Source organism: Pelodiscus sinensis, chromosome 5 (assembly GCF_052426305.1).
Source record: "Pelodiscus sinensis isolate ZL-2025 chromosome 5, ASM5242630v1, whole genome shotgun sequence".
Taxonomy (NCBI): Eukaryota; Metazoa; Chordata; order Testudines; family Trionychidae; genus Pelodiscus; species Pelodiscus sinensis.
The window spans coordinates 80,533,044-80,556,705 of record NC_143056.1 but is presented as its reverse complement, the minus strand read 5'-3'; the positions used below and the strand labels follow the sequence as shown (position 1 = coordinate 80,556,705).

Sequence of the window (23,662 nt, the reverse complement as noted above, 5' to 3'; positions counted from 1 at the left end):
GTAGGTAATGAGGTGGCCAGAGAGCAGAATGGAGAGGGGTGAAAACACCACTCACCTAACTGTAGTCGATGGGTTTTGTCAGCAAAGATGATACGGAACCAACCTGGCTCACTGCATTCAAAGGCCTTGCCACAGGACAGCAGAACCTTGTTGTCCAGGAATCGCCTCCACAGCAGCATCTCCTCTTCAAACGTTCCTGTCCTAAGGTACTGGGAGCATAAGGGTAAGGTGTTAGTAACATGCAGGTCACCCCAGGGGACCCTTTGTGTTCAAGATCAGTGGTAATGGAATTGGGGCCCAGCAGCCACAGAGCTCTGAGGAGAAGGGTGTCATATGGAAGATGGATTGTAATAGAGAGGCAGCCGTGTTAGTCTGATCTTGGTAAAACAAAAGGAAAAAATATGTAGCACTTTAAAGACTAACAAGATAGTTTATCACCTAATAAACAATCTTATTAGTCTTTAAAGTGCTACATATTTTTTTCCTTTTATATGGAAGATGGAGATATTTGGCTACCCAACTCTCTTTAGCCACAAGGAGGAGCTGCAGGACATGGGAGCTTTGAATTGGGGGCGGTGGAGGAGAGAGTGGGCCACCTCCACCAAGTAAAAAGGATGCGTAAATAATAACAGCCTGGGGAGATTTTTCTGCATCCCAAATGCTGTAAATGTACCAAACTGTGATCCTCACAGGACTTGAGGAAACTGGTGGATCCCTGAGGAACTGATGCAGTTGAAATTCCCAGGAAGAAGGGTTGGGGAAAAGATAGTGAAAAGAGACAGAATGCAGTAAGAAAACATCCCTAGCAAGAAGAAAAACATGTATACAAACTAAAGGGACCCAATGAATCATGCTTACAAAATCACCATGCACCTCTTCCCTCCAGCTCAACAGAATGATTAATTAGGATTTAGCAATATGTTTGTGCAACTACATCCAACTCTCCTCCAGAAACCATTGTTCCAAATGTTTGCCTAACCAGAAGAGCAGAGTCCACCCCTGAGACCACTGACCTTTCGGAAATCGATCCAAACAAAGAAGCCCGCATTGCGGTTGAGAAAGGGTACTCCAAGGGTCTTCAACTCATCTGTCACATAGGTATGGGCAGCTTTCAGACGGGCATGATTGGCCCGCAGATACACCTGATTGATCCAGTCTGGCCAGGAGGAGAAGAAACCTCACAAACTGACCAATAATTCAGTTCCAAAAAGATTTCCTTCAAGATCATCTCTGATATATAGAGTGTAATCATAAAGCTTCTATCCATCTTTCACCCTGTTCCCTTCTTTTTTCGTCCTCATATACTCCCCACTGCAGTACCTAAAAACACCAACACTATTCAAGAGCTTAGTGCCTGTCTTGAATTTTATCCTTCTTTATCTAATATCCTGGTGGACATTTCCCTAGACTTCAGATGTCTGTTGTGAAGACTCTGCAATTTGCTAGTGTGCAATCCAAGGCACAATTGGAAATATTGTTTTGTTTCCCCCCTCTCTGAGAGCTCAGACCCTTTAAAACGGTAACTGCTGTTGTGCAAGTAACTGCCTCCTAGCTGTTCCTTTAACCCTGCTCACCCTGAGTGCACCCTCTTTTTCTATGACAATCCTATAGAATTGACAATCACATCTGACATGCAGCCCCAGGATTATGGAAGGTTGTCATTTTAGCTGCTTTAGCTACAGACCACATGGGCGTGTAAGGAATAGATCTTCTGAGCTCGTGGAGCAGATAACCGTGTGAAGAACCACTCGCTCAGACTCACCTCTGTCTCGGAGAAGCTGTGCCACTTTGTGTTGGACAGGTCCACAAACTCCATGGAAGTAACACAAGGAGGCCACTGCATTGGCAACATCTTGGTTCTCTGTATACAAAGTGCCAAAACGAATCCCAGAGACAGCAAAATCCTGCAGGAAACACACACATACTGATTACCCTACTGCAAAGGAACACAGGATCCCTTCACCACTGTCTTATTCTTTCCAGCACAAGGGCAAGGCCTTATAGGACATCAGTCTGACTGCATAGCTGAGTTAGACCTAGCATTACTGGCAGACAGTACTCACCTTGCTAATTCCCCACATCACATGAGTCCTCTGTGGATCAGGCAATCTGTATGTGGAAGGATGCATACAAGGCCAGTTAGTGTCATGAGTGCTGAAGCTTTTGGATCACCAGTGCAATATTCCAGAAGCAAAGCAGCAACATTTCACAAGGGCTGACAACACGCTACGGGACACAAGTGAAGCAGTATAAAGCTAAATAGAGTCTAACCTTAAGGGGACATCAGGAACTAATTTTAGAACAACTTTTATATATCTTAGATACTTGTAAGGCAAAAGTCACTACAATGTAATTGGAAATTATAGGCCAGACTGTCAGAGATGCACACAGAAAGATGCATTCGATTCTAAAAGAATCGGGCCACTCACAATATTTTTTATAAAAACTAAAATGAATTTTTTCATCAACTATTTTAAAAATGTAAATGAAAACATATGAGTTTTGTGGCTGAATTTAAATGTTCTCTTGCAATGCTGTGAATCCAAATTCAATAATAGTAGGCTAGCACCCAAAGTGAAACTGACAAGACCCAGAAAATAAAACTGTCTGATCCAGTTTCACTGTCCCAGCTTAGCACTGCACAAATAAGAAAAACAAATTCAATGGGAAAACGTAAAAGTAAATTTAAAAGTTCTCTGTTCAGAAATCGTGAGAGTTATTAATAACACAAGCAAGGAATATTTTTAAACATGAGCTTTGTAACTGATATGTCACTAGAAAGCATTAACTAGTCAAATCCAGTCCCAGATCAGTAGAAATACTTTGATGATGATGCTTCTGCATAAAACAAAAGTGAAGAATGAAAAAGACTACAATCCTTACATGCATCAATGGAACTTGGGAAAGGGGACAGCAGTGATTGGTGAAGAAAAAGAAAGATAATGATCAGCAAGAAATGAAACCTTTTCAAGTTTTTAGAAACATTGCAAACAATGGTCTAATGAACACCTTCAAAAGTGTATCAAACTACTAAGTGCATTGGCAAGAAGGAAACTATAAAGCAATCAACATGAAACAGTCTACTGGAGCACTAGTCAAATCCCAGTCACAAACCATCAACATGGAAACATGTTGCACAGCTGCTGAAAGAGCAGAGTTTACCTTTCCATGCCCAGAACACTATGGAATGTGGTTGATTCATCAAAAACTGACAGCATGTAGATCTCATCTACTATTACATGCAACTCATGCCTGCAAGGGAGAAAATGGAGATTGTGAGAGAATGATATTCTCATAGCCTGAGGGCTGCATCATGTATGCAGAAAAGCAGATTGAGGCTCATCACACTCATTTCTTGTCACTCACCATAACCATGACACAGGAAGAGTTTTCAGCCATTGCTTATGCTGGCTTAATAACTCATTTAATGTCCCACTTGAGCAAACTCCATCACCATCTACAAAGGATGGACAGGAATTTTAAGGGCAGGGGGTGATACAGTGGAAGGCTGAAAACCTACAATTGTCTTCTAATTGTACATATTGTACAGCTGTAGAAAATGAACCTCATTACCCATGCAAGGAGCATAGTAGAGCTGCTGGATCTCACCGCATCCCAAAAATAGAAAAAACTAGTGTTTTGCATAGTTCACTAAGGGTGCATCTACACTGCACCATTATTTCGAGGTAACTAGCATTATTCTGAAATAACAATGTGAGCATCTACACAGCCATTTCATTATTTTGAAATAATTTTGAAATAATGGACAGCTTATTCCAAAATCTGTAAACCTCATTCTACGAGGAATGACGCCTATTCCGAAATAGCTATTTTGAAATAAGGTGTGTGTACTTATTCCTCCACTGCTGCTATTTCAAAATAGCCCCTCCCCAGTGCTTCCTGGGACTCTAAATCGAGATAACACGTCTACATTAGGGAAACCTGCCGTGGACTAATTTTGAGGCTTCCCTGCAGTGTAGATATGCTATTTCAAAATAAGCTATTTCAGAATAACTATTCCAGAATAGCTTATTTCGAAATAGCCATGCCTTTTAGATATACCCTAAGACTCCAAAAAACTGGTATGACTGGGTTCTCTTTGGGCAAGTGCTTGACCAATCCAAGGGTTGGAGAAATGAATGCATGCGCCACCATCCTGTGTCCATATTCCCTAGTCTTAAATCCTTTGCTGTTCAGACCAGAATAAGTTATTAGAATTAGAAAGACACAGAAGCACTGATTGGGTCATCAGGCTCAGAATGCTATCTCTGATCCGGGTCTCCATGAGCCTTTAAACTGCCGTACCTTTTAGCAAACTCCAGGTACTCCCGTAATTCTGACAGGGAGTATATGTCCCCTAATGGATTTTGGGGGTTCAAGAGAATTAAGGCTTTCACACCAACACCCTATAAAACAAAAGCAATAATATGTTAAGAGAACAATACATCTGGGGCAAACCTTCAGCCCCCTTTGCTAATTCTCCCTTAGTCTCCCCTAATAACTCACACCTTCACGATGCACAGAAATGGCTTCACATCCCAGTGCCAAGATCTACAGAAGAAATTCAACTATGGGATGTTTTAGCAGGAGGATGGAGAGATTCTTGAAGCTACCTGGTTTTGTAAAATATTTTGGGGGCTGAGGGTTGAATGAGCCTCTGGTTTTAAGCACGCCTGCCAACTAGTATACTCATCCCTGACAAAGACTCTCCTACATTTCCCCCACAATGAAGAAGAGTTGAACAGATGCCACTGAAGTACTTCTGTGTAGAGACTACCTACGCCAACAGGAGGAGTTATTTCATCAGAATAGGTAAGCCGCCTTCCTAAAAAGGGGTAATTATGTCAATGGAAGAATTCTTCCCTCAACCTAGCGTAGTCTACACTGGGGGCTAGATTGGCTTAATGGTGCCACTCAGGTGCAGAGTGTGGCTTTTGCATACCTCTGAACAATATAGGTAAGCTGACCTAATTTTCTAGTGTAGTTGAGGTCTTAGATGGGAAGGATCGAGTTGTGATGGCATCAATGAATGGAATTAGCTAAATGATTAAAATTGGTGATTTAAAAATCACTCCACTCTAGAAGATCCCTGAGCAGATGACATTCCAATGAAGCAAAAGTATGTGAGAGGAGATTCTACACCTGTATGAGAACTCACAGTTAAAGTCTGCCCAAGGCCTCACCATCCTTCCAGAACTGCACCCCTATTTTCTCCTACAGACATCACTAATGGTTCCAAAAAGGCCATGCTCAGCCACACTCACCTCTGACTGTGCGTCCTGCAGGGCCCTCTCTAATTTGTCCACTGTAAGTTGGAAGGGCCGGGTGCTTGTCCCCGTGATCTGAAAGGCACCCACAAGATAAAAAACAAATAATATTTCTACTGATCTTCTATCAACGGTTTCTGAACAAAAGTATTTCCCAAACCACAAAAGCCCAGCAACAACCCAGATTTTCTCTTCCTCACACTATGGAGAGAATACAGACATACTTTAAATCAAAGAGACATTGATCCTGGATCTGCCATGTACACAAATATTTTCTGGGTATCCATGGAAAGACAGGACAAAGCCAGGACATATATGCTGCTCCCTCCCTGGGACTATCTTGAGGAGAAAAGTTCAGTCTCTGAGGCTCATTCTATTCTTGGTCTTGCTTTGTAAAAAATATCAGGCTTGCAAATTTCCAAAATTCTATTAATGTTTGTTTAATTGGAGTGGAATGCTGAACAGAAAGGGACATGAGTTAGTGATCACACCATAAGACTGGAAGCAAGACAGGGAATCCAGAAGTTTAACGTTGATTTGAATACTGAATCTTGTTATGGCTTAAGTCACTTAAACTTTATGTACATCAGTTTCTTCAGCTGTAAAATGGAGTTGCTAAATGTAAGCTATAACTAAGGGATGTTATGGGGACTGTTTGCAAAGCTCACGGAGCCAGAAAGCACTATGGAAGTGTTATTGTATTGTTTACCAATACCAATTCTTTCTACCTGCAAAGATTTGTCTCCCACCACAATTCTTACCTTACTGTCTAAATAGGCATAGACCAGCTTGACATTACCATATAGGAACAGACTCTGGGTAATACCACCATAAAAGGGGGTGGCAATCAGAACAGCTTCTAAAAAAAAATCAAGAAAACAAAAGCCAGTTATCCACAAAACTCGTGATTTTTTTTCTTCCTTAGTAAGACACGCCATAGGAGCTTGGGTTCCATTTTTGCTTATGGTTCCATCTTTGAGATTCATGGGAACTTTAAGAGTTAAATTGTGTCTGCATCCTTTTAGCAATAATTTTGTATTTTTCTTTTAATTCCAAATTCCAGGTCTCAGAGCATTAAGCATCCACGCCTGAGAATCCACTCAACTTGAGTACAGTCCACATTTCTAGAACTACATCCAGAGGTGCAACTACACTAAAACAGCATAGACCTAAGAGAGAATGCAGGAGACCTGCAGTGCCACTGAGGAGGATATACATTTGATACTAAAAGTTGGGGGAAACATGACTTCAACCTCCTTACTTGTGGTTACATTGAAAAAATATGGCGTTTGGCAGAAATTCCACAGTATTTCACAAAAACTCCACAATTACACCCTGGCATATGGTATTTGTATTGTGACTATTATGTTGCTACCAAACAAAAAATATATATTTTCAAAAAATCATCCAATAATGCCACTTACCCCCTGGATCACAGAGAACTGTAGCTAATGCAGAAAACAGAGAGCCACAACCATTCAACACAATCACCTACAGAAGAGACAACAGGAGCAGATGTTAAACTTGTTCACTGGAGAGCACTGAAATCTGCTCTCTATTCTATCCTTTAGCAGAGCAAAACTATTCTTGATTCAATTATGGTTCCAACATCAGGTAAATCAGCAAAACAGTTCAAGGGGACCATGGGACTGGAACAATATGATTATGTTAAAAGTAATGATTGAGGTGTATTGGCATAATAGGGACCAAGACTGGGGCAGAAAGTGGTACTATAAAGCATGACTGTGGGCCACTTGCAAGATGATGTGGGACTTGGGAGGCAGGAATGAAAAAATAAAGGAAGCCACATGGTAGGCCTGAATATGTTAAGTGAGCTGCATGTGAAGAATGTCTGAAAAGGTTGCATGTCACCTTCCTGAGTGATCAGCTTCCCATTTACATGATGAATGATTCAGCAAGCTCACATTCAAATTTTAGTTAAATAAGACAGAAGCACCTATATGACAGTGCATGGCAATATGTTATAAGACAGACCAGTGGAAAGCAGAATACCCACATTTTCTGCCTTGAGAGGTGCAGGGGCCTTGCAATAATAGGTCAAAAATCGAGCCACTTCCTCCCGTAAGCTGAGAAAGACAAAAGCAAAGATTGATTCAATTTATTCTCCAAGAAGCTGGGCTCTCCACAGATCCACATCACAAAGAAATAAAGCCAAGGCATATGAGGAAAATACATGCCGTGGACCACTTACTCCATACTATGGAGATGCCTTGCATACACAACAAAAGTCACAGAAATGATTAACTCCACACCTATTTCTGAAGAATTTAATTTGTCAAGACATAGAACATAGGAAGAACTAATGTTCCACCAATGTCAGCTATAATTGTAGAGAATAGTGGACATGCCCACCTATTAGATATGCACAATACTTTAAAAAAATTATATCTACTAATTTATAGTGTATTGGAATGGAATGGAATGAAAAGACCAGGTGGTCACTTAGATCTGGGAGGAAGAAAATGATTTAACAGCCTACAGAAGCTTTAACCAACCAATCTAGCAGAACTTGTTTGTACTTAACCTCAAGATAGCCTTTTCCATATATGTGTGAGGATAAAATCTGTATTTTATTTAGCAGGCAAGTATTTACAAAGCGAAAGTTCTGGGAGATGAGTCTACTTACAACATATGTCCTTTCCAGTCAGGATATTGCAGAAGTGGAGGCTCCATGAGGTTCATGTCACTTTGTGTCAACTGCCAACAACAAGAAGAGGACAGAGACAACCATTAAAATAAGAAATACAAACACCAACAAATATATGGACAGTACTCACATGTACATACACACACGCCCCACTGACTTCAGCAGCCTTATGATGAGTTTTAGAAACTATGTGGCCATCAAAACTATGCAGCAATGATTCCTTGTACAGAGATGTGCAAAAAGGAAGCACTAAGGCTACTACAAAATGAACGCCCATGGAAAAAGAGAACTCTGTAGAGGACTTTTTGAACAAACAAAGCAGCCCTTAGGGTCCTGATGAGGGCCTCACCTGAGTTCTTAGCTTTCAAGTAACTGGGAATCAAGTTCATGTTATGAGGGATTTCTATATAGGTCCAGAGAGGCTAGGTATAGTCATGAATGACAGATGGGTGGATATTTCCTTCTTTTACTATGAATGGATGAAGTCTACCTTTCAGCTATGCTTCAGCTTCAAACAGCTGTGGCTCCTCCACACCTATAATGTTTACAAGTTTTGACAAGACAAGGCATGGTAAAGGGTAACTGGAGTTTTCAAGAAGCCTAAGAAAGATAAAGTTACCCCCCTGAAAGTTCTCTTTTGGGTCTTCCTTATGAGAAAGGAACTCTTTTGAATTTCAAAAGGAAGTTTCACCCGAGTTAGGGGCTGAATCATTTTTTCCCTAAATTATATTTTAAAAAGTACACATACTGTCCTCATGTAATCTTTTTCAAAGATGTAACAAGCAAAGTTGCAGGCAGCCCAATAGAAACAAGTCACAGAGGAAAGTAGAGCAGCAATCAGAGTGGGTATATTTTATATGAATGGAAACAAATCTACATACATTTACATACAATGCAGCCTTACAGATTTGATAAACAGAGCCCAGATTTAAGGATGGGAACCAAGGAGGAACAAATGCAAAGGAATAGGAGGGAAACCAACATGCAGATGTTAAATCTTCTAAAGTAAATTTTAAAAAATCTGGATTGGGTTTCTGATGCCTTGAGCTATGGCTCTGATGACTTGAGCTAGTGCTCTCAGGGGTGAATAGGATTGACTGTCACCCCATGTAGAATGAGTGATATAATCTTTTATTCTATGTACACAATTGGATATGCATCCTGAAGTCTGTGTAAGACAAAAGTGCACCTCCTTTGTTGTGTCTCCTCATCTGGCACAGCACAGGAATGCATCAGCAGCCTTGGCCAAATGACAACACAAATGGGAAGTAAAGGAGTCCTTGAGAGTGATGCTGGAGACAATGTAAAAACCAATTGGGCCAACTGATAGGGAACAACATTAGAGACCTCATCTCTGGACTGTCAAGTCCACAGATCATCACCTGACTTAGGGGTGACAAGATGCAGACAGAAATCTGGTCAGTTACTATTTTCACTTAAAATTATAGATATTGGTTTCCAAGTTAGTGGCAAGATTGCCTTCTCATAGCTTCCAGTAGCACACTGTTCTTTGAATCAAAGCAGTAGCACTGGAATGTGGCAATTTATAAGCCGGAAGAAACACCTTTGCTCAGCTCTGACCCTCCTGCAGTATGCATGAGAACAAGCTCACCTGCTGCTACTACGGGTACGTCTAAACTACATGGCTCCGTCGACGGATTTGTTTGTTTGGCAAAGTCAAATGAAGCCGCGATATAAATGATCGCGGCTTCATTTACATTTACATGGCTGCCGCGTTGAGCCTACAAACAGCTGATCAGCTGTTTGTCCGCTCAGCGCGCTAGTCTGGACACTCCTCTGCCGACATCAAAGCCCTTTGTCGGCAGCCCCGGTAAACCTCATCCCACGAGGAATAACGGGGCTGCCGACAAAGGGCTTTGATGTCGGCAGGGGAGCGTCCAGACTAGCGCGCTGAGCGGACAAACAGCTGATCAGCTGTTTGTCGGCACAGCGCGGCAGCCATGTAAATGTAAATGAAGCAGCGATCATTTAACTCGCGGCTTCATTTGCCTTTGCCTATGTGTCTAATCTACATGCCTCTGCTGACAGAGGCATGTAGTCTAGACACAGCCTAATAGGCAGCAGCAAATAACATAATGTCATAACAAGCCTGCTCAATATGCAGTCGTCCTGTCTCTCATATGTTAACTTCAGATATTACATGAAATCTCAGGGAAAGAGGGAAAGAGGGAAAAGAAGGAACAGCCTAGACATCCTAAACAGAACCTTGTGGGCTTCTACATACAACTATCAGGCAGCAGTTCTGCCTTACCTGTTCTGTTAGCTGGAAGGCCAAGTGTTGGGGTAGTGTTCCCCCCGAGTCAGTGGCATGGAAGGCAGAAATAAAACAAGGAACATTTTGAGGATTGGCAGTGGTGAAGTAGGAGTGAAAGAACTTCAACCAACTACAGAGGAGACTTCCTGTGCCACAAACTCAGTACCCCATCCTTCCCCATGAACGTTTCTAGATAAGACAAACTGTTGTCACCCCACATAACAGCCTGAATCTGGGTATGTGGCTCAATGAGAAACAAAAGAGATTCTTTCAGCTGAAGCAATCTGTAGTTTGAGCTATACTGTCTGTATTGAGCCTTTCCCTAGTGTAACTGAGCAAAACTACCCATTAGTAGATAACCCAGTTTATTGCACCTGTATTGGTCACTGGTGCCAAATCCTCTCAAGTTTGGGACAGTTCAGAACTGGATCAAAATTGTGAAGCTTGAAAACAGACTAAATCAAGCCCCTCTGTCTGCAAATATGGACACCCCCGAATTGTAAGATTTGGGGTAACCTCTGCATGAACTGAAGAGCCAGTTAGCAGGAGGAAAGCAAATGTATTTAGAAGACACTACTATTTCCAGTTTCTCTGAAAAGATAACTTAAAGAAATGCATAACCCAAAATTAAATAGAGAAAATGGACCAGCCAATGGCCTTCTGCATCAGTGATGGAATGGATGAAGGGAAGTACTATGGGAAATTAGTTCTCTATGAGGGATCTAAGCACCAATGGTGATCCAAGAATATCACCAATACTAAGCAGGAATTAAGTGGAGTATTCCATATTTCTCCTGGAGATGTGACTTACCCGCTTGGACATTAGATCAAAGCAGAGTTTATTCTCACTGGTACCAAAATTAATTATACCCTGGAGAAAGAAAGAAATTATTGGTTAGGGAGACAAACTACCAGTACACAACACTACTTGCATTTGCTGTTGCCCCTGTGGCTATTACTTTTCCATATCAAAAATCCTAACAAGGTAAAGGAGTCAAACAACAAGCTTCACAGAGCTCTCATCATATATTATATATATATAAAATATAAAAATATTATAAACTAGTCATATATACAAGTTCTTAATTTATTTGTCAGTAAACACTCTAGAGATGGGTATAAAACAAGGATGTATATTCATTTAATAGAATCATAGAACACTAAAACTGGAAGGGTCCTAAAGAGGTAATCGAGTTCAGTTCCCTGTCCTCATGGCAGGACCCAGTACTGTCTAGACCATCCCTGATATATATATATATCTAACCTACTCTTAAATATCTCCAGAGATGGAAATTCCACAACCTCTCTAGGTAACTTATTCCAGTGTTTCACCCCCTAACAGTTAGGAAGTTTTTCCTAATGTCCAACCTAAACCTCTCTTGCTCCACTTTAAGCCCATTGCTTCTTATCTTATCCTTAGAGGCTAAGGAGAACAATTTTTCTCCCTCTTCATGACACCCTTTTACAAACCTGAAAACCATTATCGTGTCTCCTTTCAGTCTTCTACCTGCCAAACTAAACAAGCCCAGTTCTTTCAGTCTTCCTTCATAGATCATGTTCTCTAGACCTTTAATTATTCTTGTTGCTCTTCTCTGGACCTTCTCCAATTTCTCCACATCTTTCTTGAAATGTGGTGCCCAGAACTGGACACAATACTCCAACTGAGGCCTAATCAGCGCAGAGTAGAGCGGAAGAATGACTTCTCATGTCTTACTCACAACACACCTGGTAATGCATCCCAGAATCATGTTTGCTTTTTTTGCTACAGTGCCACAAACATAACATGTATAAGTAATTTAACCTTAAATTGACTTGTTAATGTAAATCTGACCTATACAATTTTCCTAGCTGAGAAAGTTGGAATTTACATTGCTTTAACATACAAATTGTGCTTTGGATATCTTTCCATGTCCAAAATGTGTGCTTATCAGACAATGATATTGCACTCCAATAATTTACTCATGCACAGGTAAACTTGATTTTTTACACAGTGCCAAGTATGAAGGCATGTTAGAGCATTAGCCTTTTCTTCTGGCCTTGCTCATGTCGCAGTACAATAGAGTGCAGAGAGATTAACAATTAATATATTTTCACTTCTCAGGGTAGGATGGGTAAGTCAAGAAATTAAAAAAAACCACACAGGGTGGTATGCTTAGGACATTCTTACAGTTTGGAGCCAGTTTTAGGTATATAGTTTTAATATCTTTTGTAAACAAATATAGGCATCACTGAAGAAATGATAAAGTTTGACTGTTGGGTTGCACTTATTGTATTGAATAATAATGTGATATTCATACACTTTGTGTTATAAGTTTTAATATACAACTCTCCTGATATTGCATTTCAGGAAAGATGTTTGATGAAGTTAGGATTCGTAATTTTTAATTAAAATTGTTGATGTTTAGAATCAGACCAAAGAGCTATTTTAAAAAAAAATCTTCATATAATTACTACCATAAAAAATTAAAAGACACATTTCACTGAAATGTTGTAAATCACATACTCTTGCAACAAGCTAATCATATTGTATTGATCAAGTAGTGGACAAAAAGTAAACAGGCTGCAGCAACTCTGACTGGTACATTTTAAAAACAGCTTTCTGAATGTTAGCACTGCAAAACTCCTCCTAAGATTCTGAAAAGCCAGTTGGGTCTTTCTGCTTCTTGCATCATCAATAGTGATAAGATGCTGCAACCAGAAGTCAATGGATGGCACTGAAAATGATGCAGAGGAAGAATAAAGTTTCACTTGCTCCCCTGTAGCTCTGTTGGCTCTGCAAGCCTCACAATAGTGAGACAGGAAATATGACTCAAAGATGAACAAGGTGCTGGCTCCCTTCTGTACAAAGGAGTTCGTTTTATCTAGGTAATTTTTGTTGCTTTATTAAAATGAAAAGATTAACCTCACTGGCATCTGTGAGATAAAAATATCATGTTCTAACCCAAGCCCGGTCAATGAGTGTAAGAAATGACTCTGGTGTTTCTCCTAGAAAGAAAGAAGTGAACAGCAGTGAAATATCACTCACATTGGGGTTTTTGTCTTCATCATACTTATCAGCATGATAGGCCTTGTATCCCTCCTCTGTCGAGCCACGAAAAAGATTGGCAATGTTTCCTCGAGCAGAGAGGAAAGGACTGCTCTGAAATTCGCTAGGGTTACAGAAACTGTACATGTCAGTCCTTCTCTCCGAAAGTGGTCGCCCTAGATGCATAGCCCTTGCCTCCTGAAGCCCCCCTCCTCCTCCCATCCCAGGAATGTCAGACAGCAATTGGATGAAATCCAAGCCCCGGGGCAGTGTAACAGAAGAGGAGGAGCCACTGTTACTCTGCTTTAAGATGCTAAGCATCTGAGCAAAGACATTAAACATGCGGAACTCATGCTCTCGCTCCAGTTCAAAACGTCGCTGCTCCAATTGCATCCGTCGTTCCTCCACTTCCATATCTCGCTGCAACCGCCGCTCCTCCATTTGCAGAAAGCGCTCCTCCATGGCTCGCTGTGATGTCAGGGTCTTCAATAGGAGATCATCAAGGGGGTCCTTCACTCGCTGGCCTTTCCGTTTCTTCCGCAAACGGTGCAAAGTGGAGAAGCCAGGCCGAGGTCCCACACTCTGGATCCGGGATGAGGATGCCATGTTGGGCTCACTGAAACCTGCAGATATTCAGAGACAAAGAAAAAACTAAATTTGCAGCAATTCATTCCAATGATGACAACACAGTGTACTGACTGATATGAATATGCACTGTCCTCTACTGGGCCAGTATGATCTAGGCCTGCTTAGGTAACTCGCACTGCCTTTCTCTGACAAGAATCAAATCTGTCCATGATAGAATCCCACAGGACAGGTGAAGTCAAGTCTATCAAGCACAGCCTGAATGTTGGGGGGAAAAAAACACCACATCTTTTTCTCCAATCTCATATGTTGATTTCATCATTATGCATCCAAGCAAAAGTCTATTTACATCAGTATTCTGCCTCTAGCAATCTTAAAAACTGACTATAAAGATTGACAAACCCCCTCTCCTGAATAGTGCATTTGGCCATTTGAGAAAACAACATGGTGAGTGAAGAAAGGAATCCTTCCTGACCTTACAGTGATCATCCTGAGGTCATTGCCTCACCCATCTGTCCCCAACCATGCTGTATGTATCCAAGACTCCATCCATCCCAGACTTCTCTAAAATGCCAATGAATTTCTAGACTAGATGCATGGAAGCCAATTTTGTAGTTCAGTTAAATTTAAGGTAAAGATGTATCTTCTTTTACTACATCTAAATGTGCTTCTACCAGTCACTCTCAAAAAGTTTACCCTTTCCCAAGTTCTTTTTTCAGTCTCTCAATATACTAACTAGACAGAACATGTCCTCCATTAGTCTCAACTGATACATGGCTAAAAAGACTTGCTACAAAGACACACAAGAAAGGAATGCAAATCTGTGGATATCCGCTGATCATGTTTGTGGATCACAGATGGATGCAGATTCAAATTTCTATCTAGAGCCATACAAATCTGCAGATATCTATTTTATATGCAAAGGCCATGTCTGCAGATCGCAGATTGGATGTGGATACAAATGCAAGGTCAATGGATTCATCCAGAGTCTTTTAACCTATTAGTGAAAAGAATAGGGAGTCCTATCACAATGTAGTATGAGGATTCAAGAAACCCTTTTTAATGTTCAAATGAGACCACAAAATATGAAAACTGTATCTGGATTAGGGATGTGAATGGTTAACCGGCAGCCTGGCCAGGATGGAGCAGCCCCCCTCCCACCCGCATTTAAGCGGTTAACTGATTAAATGGGATTTTACATCCCTAATCTGGCTTTAAGATGCGTTGATAGAACTAACTACATAGAGGAATCTGGCATAGCACCTATGCCTGACTCTAGGACATGTTAATTCCTCAATCTCACATATGCTAATATGCACTGATTTTATGTGTCTTTTACCAACTTCTACTAAGATGTTTCAGGGATCAATGAATAGTTATTAATGCAGAACTTATTATTCTATATTAAAACTATTTGGGACAGTGAAGACCTCAGGGTGGAAAATAGGGACAGCAACCTCAACAAAACACATAGATGGCAACATTGAGACACAAGCTCTCTGTGGGAAAGAAGAGAGAAGCCTAAGGCTTGAATGAGAAGAGACTGTCCTACCTGAAGGTGAGACACTGGTTTCAATGGGAATTTCCACCCTGGAGATGGGAGAGTCATTCTGGGCCCTGTCCAAGAAAGCTCTCTCCATCTCATGCTCCTCAGGGGAGCCGTGCTGGTAAGACATGGACAGTGGGGGTTCCGGGGTCAAGCAGTGTTCATCAGAGTCCACCTCCTCGCATTTGATTTCCATTAGCTCGGGGTGCTGCGAGTGTCCAAAAGGTAGAGCTGAGGGGGTGAAGTGATGATGGTAGTTCTCCACCATGCTCCCTTGCAATGCCTGTGGAGTCACCACACTGCCACTTAAGGAACTATAGGCAATAGAGGACCGGCTGGTCAGCACCCGGTCCATCACCTCATAGAATTTCCAAGTCCTGCCACCCCTTGGGGTCTTGTTGTTGTCCTTGATCCTACGATACTCCAGCTTCATCTTTTTTATCTTCTCTCTGCACTGGTCCCCAGTGCGATGGATGCCCTTCTCCCTCAACACCTCAGCAATCCGGTTGAAGACATGCTGGTTTCTCAGGCAGCTCTCCAGCTCCATCTGAACTGACTCATCAGCCCAAAGCTGCAGCAGCTCCACCACTTCAGGATCTGACCAATTACTACCCCGCTCGTACTTCTTCCCCCGAAAATCCATTATTCCTGCCCCCCACCCCAGTAAAGGCAGGAACTCCTGGGGTGTGGGGTCAGGAGTAAGTGAAGGGATGCAGGGGGAGAAGATGGTGACAGAGTTTCAGTACTTAGCCTAGGTGTAACAAGCCCCCAGGAATGGAGGGGGTAGGACTAACACAAGGCTGGGGCCATCTGTGACAGGAAGGCCTGGCTCAGCCAAACCATTGGGGGGGAATCCTCCCCTTTAGCCGCCTTAGGAAGGCTCTGCCCCCCCTCCCCCTGGGGCGAGGGGCTCTGCCCCGCCACGCGGGGGCTCTGCCCCTCCCCCTTTCCCCGGGGGGAGGGCTCTGCCTTCTTCCCCCCAGGCGAGCGGCTGGCTCGCTTGGGCCCGGCCAGGCTCGGCTCGGCCCAGCACGGCTCAGCCCGTCCGCTCCAGCCGGGCGGGGCAGGCTCCGGAGTGCCTGGGCGGCATGTTCACATCCGGGGTGACGGCACATGCGTGCTGCCCTTATTCCGGGATAACTTTGGTCCGTGTCAGTCACTCGCTTCGCTCTTCACGGCCGCGCTGGGCTGGGCGAGCCGCACGGAGCCCCTCCCCCCTGGCCCGGCCCCGCCCCTCCCCCTCCACCACAAGGGGGGCGGAGCCTGCGGCGCCCGGGCCGAGACCGGGGCTGGCAGCGCGCGGGGGGCGGGGCGCCCTTGCCGGCGAGGGAGTCCCGGCCACCGAGGTCCTGGCTCCGGCCCCGCCCCCCGTGCCTGAGTTTTCCTGCAGCCCGCCCCCAGCGGCGCTGTGCTCGGCGCGGCCACTGCAGGGGGGCCCGGGCTAAACTGGCCGGCGGCTCCGTGCTCGCCGCGCAGGGAGGAGGCTGCAGGGACGGAGGCTGCTCCCGCTGGCTGAGCGGTGCCGCCCCGAATGGCCGGGCCCCGCTTCCCGAAACTGCTTTTGGCCCCGTTCTGCAGAGCCAGCCTCGCCCGCTCCCCGTACCTGTGCGCCCCCAAGCCCCGAGCCTGCACCACGGCACCGAGTTAGAGCCGGGAAAATACTGTACTGCTCTCCCTAAAGCTACCGTAGAGCGCCTGTCTAGTCCCTTCTCCACCATGCCGGCTTTTCTACTTCAGACCGCAGCCGCCTCTCACGATGGAGCCGTGGGGACTGCATGGGACAGAGCTTTGCTTTTGGCTATAAAACTAGCCTACAGTTAATGAGACCCAACATCTCCTGAGGCTGTGTCAACACTAAGTAGAGGGATGTAAATTAGGCACTTTGAAATCACAAATGAAGCGGGGATTTGAATTTACTGCACTTCATTTACATAATGGCTACGTCTAGACTGATATGATTTTCGGCAAATGCTTTTAACAAAAAAGTTTTCTGTTAAAAGCATTTACAGAAAAGAGCGTCTAGATTGGCACGGACGCTTTTCCGCAAAAGCACTTTTTGCGGAAAAGCGTCCGTGCCAATCTAGACACGCTTTTCCGCAAAAAAGCCCCGATCGCCATTTTCGGCATCATGGCTGTTTGCGCAAAACAAATCTAAGCTGTCTACACTGGCCCTTTTGTGCAAAAGGACAGAGTAGCATAGTATTTCCACAAGAAGCACTGATTTCAGACAGCAGGAAGTCAGTGTTCTTGAGGAAATTCAAGCGGCCAGTGTAGACAGCGGGCAAGTTTTTCCGCAAAAGCAGTTGCTTTTGCAGAAAAACTTGCCAGTCTAGACACAGAATCATGTAATGGCACATCGAAAAAGCACTATTTCGAAAGTAAAACTGCAGCCTAGATACAGTTCTTTCAGAAAGGGAAGGTTTTTTCAAAAGATCCTATAAACCTTTTTTTTTTTTTTTTTTTTGGACACAGGACAAGAGAAACAGGACTTGGGACAAAGGCGGTGGAGAAAGACTACTGCAACAAAAAGGGTTTTTCTGTTACTATGGGAGCCAATTCCTCCACATGATGATAAATAGATCAATGGATAAATAACCATACTCCCTTGATCTGTTTGTGTCTAGACCAGTGTTTCCCAAATGGTGTTCCTTGGAACTCCAGGGGTCCACAAAGTGAAAATAAGGGTGCCATTAGAAAATTCCAGTAATGACATTTTATGATTTAAAAAATGTGTACACATTAAATGTGACTTTTGTTTTTAAATATGTGCAATTAAACTAAATGTTGATCTCATGACCTTCTTTAGCATTTATTATCCTTACTTATTTGTGGTCTACTTTTTCAGATCCATATATAAGATGGTTATTAGGGGTTCCACAAATTCTTTTGAATTTAAAAGGATTCCATGGCCAAATAAAATTGGGAAACACTGGTCTAGATCAACCACTTAGGTAAGCATAGCTATGTTGCTCATTGGAGTAAACACAAGTTGAAGTAGACCAGGCCTAAGTCTTTCTTTTCTTCACAAAAGCAGGTAGTTTCCTAGTACACCATGAGGTGTGATTGTGAAGAACAGTTCATTACCTTGTAAAATAAATAGAACAAAAATCCACTAAGGGAGACAATATCTTAGCACTAATTTTCAGCATTAATCAACGCTAAATGTGCCTCAGCCCTCTCTTGGAGAGACTACCTCTGTGAATGGGGTTTAATCTTACTAATTTGCAAAATTTAATAAATAACCAGTCTCCTGGTCATTAATGTGAATGATCAACAAATACCCCCTCAAGAACTTTTTACCTTTTGTACTTCACCATGTCTGTCCCAGATGACTGCTCTCTGTTAGAGCTGTTAAGCTCTGACATTAGAAAGACATTTGCAATAATTTTAAATAAGGTTATGTCTACACTACAGGCTTCTAGTGCAAGAAGCCTTTTGCGCTACAGTTTTTGCACAAAAACTTCTTGCATGAGAGCACGTCCATGCCTCAAAGCACATTGCAAAAGCGATGTGCTTTTGCGCAAGAGAGTGTCCACACTGCTGGTTGCTCTTGCTCAAGAAAGCTCTGACAATACACCACTGGAGTATCCACACTGGCCTTTTTGTGCAATAGCTGTAGCGCTAAAAGCAGTTATGCCTCAGAAAAGGAGGTTTACCTACGGTGGAAAAAGCCCTCTGTTCTGTCATTTAACTGCCCATTTAATTGCACAAGAGCTCATTTGAGGTGTGGATGCTCCCCAGGCTTTTGCGTGCGCAAAAACCTTGTAGTGTAAATGTAGCCTAAGAGAATAAGTATCAATTTATGTTTGGTAAAATGTGCTGGACTGAAAACCCTGGAAATGAGGCAGTCTTATTACCTACAGCACACTTACAGCCTCCTAGCAACTCCTCTCAATATTGCCTCCCTAATATGCTTCAGCTTTACCAAGGTAGAGAGCTTTAAGAATAGATGTCAGTCTCCTTGGCTCATTGAATACAAAGGCTACGTCTACACTGGCCCCTTCTTCGGAATAGCCATGCTAATTTAGAACTTTGGAATAGGGAAATGCGCGGGGGGATTTAAATATCCCCCGTGGGATTTAAATAAACATGGCCGCCTTTTTTTCCGGCTTGGGGAAAAGCTGGAAAAGAGCGTCCAGACTGGCGCGATCCTTCGGAATAAAGCCCTATTTCAAGTAGGGCTTTATTCCGGAGGATCGCGTCAGTCTGGACACTCTTTTCTGGCTTTTCCCCAAGCCGGAAAAAAAAGCAGCGGCCATGTTTATTTAAATCCCACGGGAGATATTTAAATCCCCCGCGCATTTCTCTATACCAAAGTTCTAAATTAGCATGGCTATTCCGAAGAAGGGGCCAGTGTAGACGTAGCCAAAGTGTTTAGATAGGACTGCCCCAGTAAGTGTGACAGTAATGATGATGTTTGTGTAATGGTGACTTTGGTCAGCTAAGGATAGAACTCTGATTCTAACTGTTCTTGAGGAATGCAGTCTGCAAAATCGTCCATCAGAAGAATAAGATTTACCTTACAATGAGAGATTGCAAAGCAGGGCCAAGAGGGGAAGTTGTTTGGAGGCTGAGGTTTGGGTTGATCCATGGTAGAGAAAGGGGGCTACAGAGCTAGTACTCCACTCCTAAAAAATTAGACCCCAATCTAAATGTCTACAAAATTCAGAAAGGGTTGACTCAGATTCATTTATTTTAATATTAATTCAGAAGGAAAGCATCTCCTTGTAAATGTGTACAACATTTAAGTTTTATTCTTGAATCACCATTAAAATCTCAGGAGCATCCATCTCATTAAATGCTTCCACATTTGTTTTCAGGTTTCTTTTGCAGATCCTCAAACCTGTGTCTGCAGAAACTGCTATGAAAATAATTTAACAACAGAGGGCGTGAAAACCCTGGCTATATTTCTGCCAGCGCACACAGTCAAATTAGGCTGCAAGTGCACCTTGGAGTTTTAGTGGGAATGGACCCAATCAAACCCACCAATGGGGGAAGGTGGAGAACCAATTCAAACACAGAGACCTTGGCAAACTAAAAAACACATACGGATGGGATTTAAAAAGGAGATTTGTCTGGCAGCCCTGTTTTTCAGGGGCTTAATAAACTGCTCTTCAAAGTCCATTATGGGACAAAGTTTAGCCAGTAGGGTTTAAAAAACAAAATAACTTCATTCTTTTTTCATTAGGTAGAAAAAAACTGGCTTTTTAAAATTTTGAAGGCCAGTTTATCAGACTAATCAGCTCCTTAGGATTCTACTATGGCTGCAGCATATGTATAAGCAGTGCTTTTTTTATGACGGTACTGCCCAGTACACAGTACCAGCACCTCCAGTCAGAGCTCAACAATTTTTCCCCTGGAGTACTGGCACTTTTTTTTTAAAACAAAAAGAGCACTGTATATAAGCTCAGAAATGTAATAATGAAGTCATTACCTGTGATAGGTGTTAGTTTGGTGATAAGTAAAATAAGTTTAGTAGATTTGTCTAGTTCAGTGCTCCCCAACCTCTTTGGGTGGTGGGCACCGCGCGGGGCTGCTGGGCCACCCGGGGGTGGGGTATGGGCCACCTGGGGGCAGGGCCACCCGGGGGAGGGGCTGCACATAGGCCGCGTACCCGGGGGTGGGGCCAGGGCCAGCTCTAGGTGTTTTGCTGCCCCAAGCAAAACATTTTTTTGGCCGCCCCCCCAGGACAGGCACTGAGGAGGAAAGCGCCCCTTTCTCTTTGACTCCCACCACACTCTCCGGCCAAACCCTTTGACTCCCACCACACTCTCCGGCCAAACCCAGCCTACGTCCTGTCTCCCCTCCATACACATCCCTGTCCACACACATCCCGACTCTCCTCCCACCCATGCACGCACGGAACCCAATTTCCACCTTCTCTCCCCTCCCAGGCAAACCCGACCTCTCAGTGACTCCCAGTCCACCCCTCTTCTCTCCCCCACCTGATCCACCCTGGACCCTCTTCCCTCCCAGCCAAACCAGATCCCGACCAGACCCGGTTTGCTCCCCTCTCCCACCTCCCCCCAACGACCAAATTCCGTCTCCTTTCCCTCTCCCTACCAAATCCTTGTGTCCCCTCCCCACAGCACACGCGGAAATGTCGGAGCACTCTGGGGGAGAGGTGAAAAGTGTCACAGGTCCCCCAACTTCCCTTTCTCTGCAGCTGTACACACCTTTCCCCGATGTGAAGCGGGGCGCCACAGGTGCCCCTCCCCTGCAAGAGGAGAGAGAGGAGCCGCCAGGCCAGGGCTCGCCTGCAGCCGCTGCAAGGGATTCTGCGGCCAGCAGCTCCCGGGGGTGCTGCGGAAGTGCGGAGGGGCCGGCGTGGTAGTGCAGCTGGCTGGCAGCCCTGTACAAACACCTGGGAGCAGGAGCGAGGCAGAGCGCTGGGTGGGGTGCTGCCTGCACCAGGGTCCAAGCTCCTCGTGGAGCAGGTGGAGGGTCTCCCGAGCTCTCCTGGAGCTGATTAGACAAGAGGCCAGAGGGAAGGGGATAGATGGGGGGAGGGGCTGAAAACAACAACAAGCGGCGCAGCAGCAGTGCGAGTGGGGAAGCGCTAGGCGGGCGCACATAAATGCCCCGGCGGGCACCATGGTGCCCGCAGGCACCGTGTTGGGGACCCCTGGTCTAGTTCCTAGCAGTCCAAGTATTCACATCCTGCCAGTTGACACTACTTAGCCTCCTTCTAGTTGTCTCAGCATAGAGACTAAAAAACTGAATAGGCCTTGCAGACTAAAGTAATCTTACTACTAAAGGGGCTCTCTTTACCCTAGTCTACAAGTTGTCGCACAGCTGATCTTGAGCTCTGTACTGCTGCCCCTTTGAAATGCTGTGGGGGGGGGGGTTTCAAAAGGGCAGTGCCACACAGAACCCAGGATCAGCTGTGCAGCACTGACCCTTTGAAATACTGCTTCGACGTACCCCCGCCTCACCCCTCGCTGCCTTTATCCGATAGAGGCAGCAAGGAGGAGGGAGGAGTGTCTAGTCGACTATCCTGTCAACTAGTCCTTCATAGAATCATAGAACTGGAAGAGACCTCAGAGTCCAGCCCCCTGCTCTAGGCAGGACCAATTCCAACTAAATCAACCCGGCCAGGGCTGTGTCAAGCCGAGACTTAAACACCTCTAGGGATGGAGACTCCACTACTTCCCTAGGTAACCCATTCCAGTGCTTCGCCACCCTCCTAGTGAAATAGTTTTTCCCAATATCCAACCTGGACCTCTCCCACCACAACTTGAGACCATTGCTCCTTGTTCTGCCATCTGTCACTACTGAGAACAGCCTCTCTCCATCCTCTTTGGAACCTCCCTTCAGGAAGTTGAAGGCTGCTCTGAAATCCCCCCTCACTCTTCGCTTCTGCAGACTAAACAGACCCAAGTCCCTCAGCCTCTCTTCATAAATCATATGCTCCAGCCCCCTTATCATTTTGGTTGCCCGCCGCTGGACCCTCTCCAATGCGTCCACATCCTTTTCGTAGTGGGGGGCCCAGAACTGGACACAATACTCCAGATGCGGCCTCACCAAAGCCGAATAAAGGGGAATGACGACATCTCTGGATCTGCTGGCAATGCTCTTCCTAATGCAACCTAATATGCCATTAGCCTTTTTGGCTACAAGAGCACACTGTTGACTCATATCCAGCTTCTCATCCACTGTAACCCCCAGGTTCTTTTCTGCAGAACTACTACTTAACCAGTTGGTCCCCAGCTTGTAACTATGCTTGGGATTCTTCCGTCCCAAGTGCAGGACTCTACACTTGTCCTTGTTGAACCTCATCAGATTTCTTTTGGCCCAATCCTCCAATTTGTCTAAGTCATACTGTACCCTATCTCTGCCCTTAAGCGTATCTACCTCTCCCCCCAGCTTAGTGTCATCCGCAAACTTGCTGAGGGTGTAATCCATCCCCTCATCCAGATCATTAATAAAGATATTGAACAAAACCGGTCCTAGAACCGAACCTTGGGGCACTCCGCTAGAAACCAACCGCCATCCTGACATCGAGCCATTGATCACTACCCGCTGGGCCCGGCCTTCTAGCCATTTTTCTATCCATCTTAACCGTCCATTTATCCAATCCACAATCCCTTAACTTGCTGGCAAGAATATTGTGGGAGACCATATCAAAAGCCTTGCTAAAGTCAAGGTATATAACATCCACTGACTTCCCCATGTCCACCGAGCCAGTTACCTCATCATAGAAGCTAATCAGATTGGTCAGGCACGACTTGCACTTTGTGAATCCATGCTGACTATTACTAATCACTTTCCTCTCATCCAAGTGCCTCAATATGGA

The 23,662-nt window shown here is 44.2% G+C and overlaps 1 protein-coding gene across 4 annotated transcripts in view; it reads right to left on the bottom strand.

Moving 5' to 3' along the window:
• ACCS (1-aminocyclopropane-1-carboxylate synthase homolog (inactive)) overlaps positions 1-23,662 on the bottom strand; it is a 40,873-nt gene that overhangs the window by 3,197 nt on the left and 14,014 nt on the right. For 2 of the 4 annotated variants that reach the window (XM_075927526.2, XM_075927525.2), the window contains 13 exons: positions 13,236-13,858; positions 11,022-11,081; positions 7,915-7,985; positions 7,285-7,354; positions 6,692-6,758; positions 6,029-6,126; positions 5,265-5,342; positions 4,306-4,406; positions 3,163-3,252; positions 2,064-2,109; positions 1,763-1,904; positions 1,014-1,156; positions 56-209 (listed from right to left, as the gene is read on the bottom strand). In XM_075927526.2, coding sequence (XP_075783641.1) covers positions 56-209; positions 1,014-1,156; positions 1,763-1,904; positions 2,064-2,109; positions 3,163-3,252; positions 4,306-4,406; positions 5,265-5,342; positions 6,029-6,126; positions 6,692-6,758; positions 7,285-7,354; positions 7,915-7,985; positions 11,022-11,081; positions 13,236-13,841 — 1,726 coding nt within the window. In that variant the 5' untranslated portion in view covers positions 13,842-13,858. Of the gene's footprint in view, positions 1-55; positions 210-1,013; positions 1,157-1,762; positions 1,905-2,063; positions 2,110-3,162; positions 3,253-4,305; positions 4,407-5,264; positions 5,343-6,028; positions 6,127-6,691; positions 6,759-7,284; positions 7,355-7,914; positions 7,986-11,021; positions 11,082-13,235; positions 13,859-15,372; positions 16,590-23,662 lie in introns of those variants that run through there. The other 2 variants (XM_075927524.2, XM_075927523.2) reach the window with 2 other exon arrangements.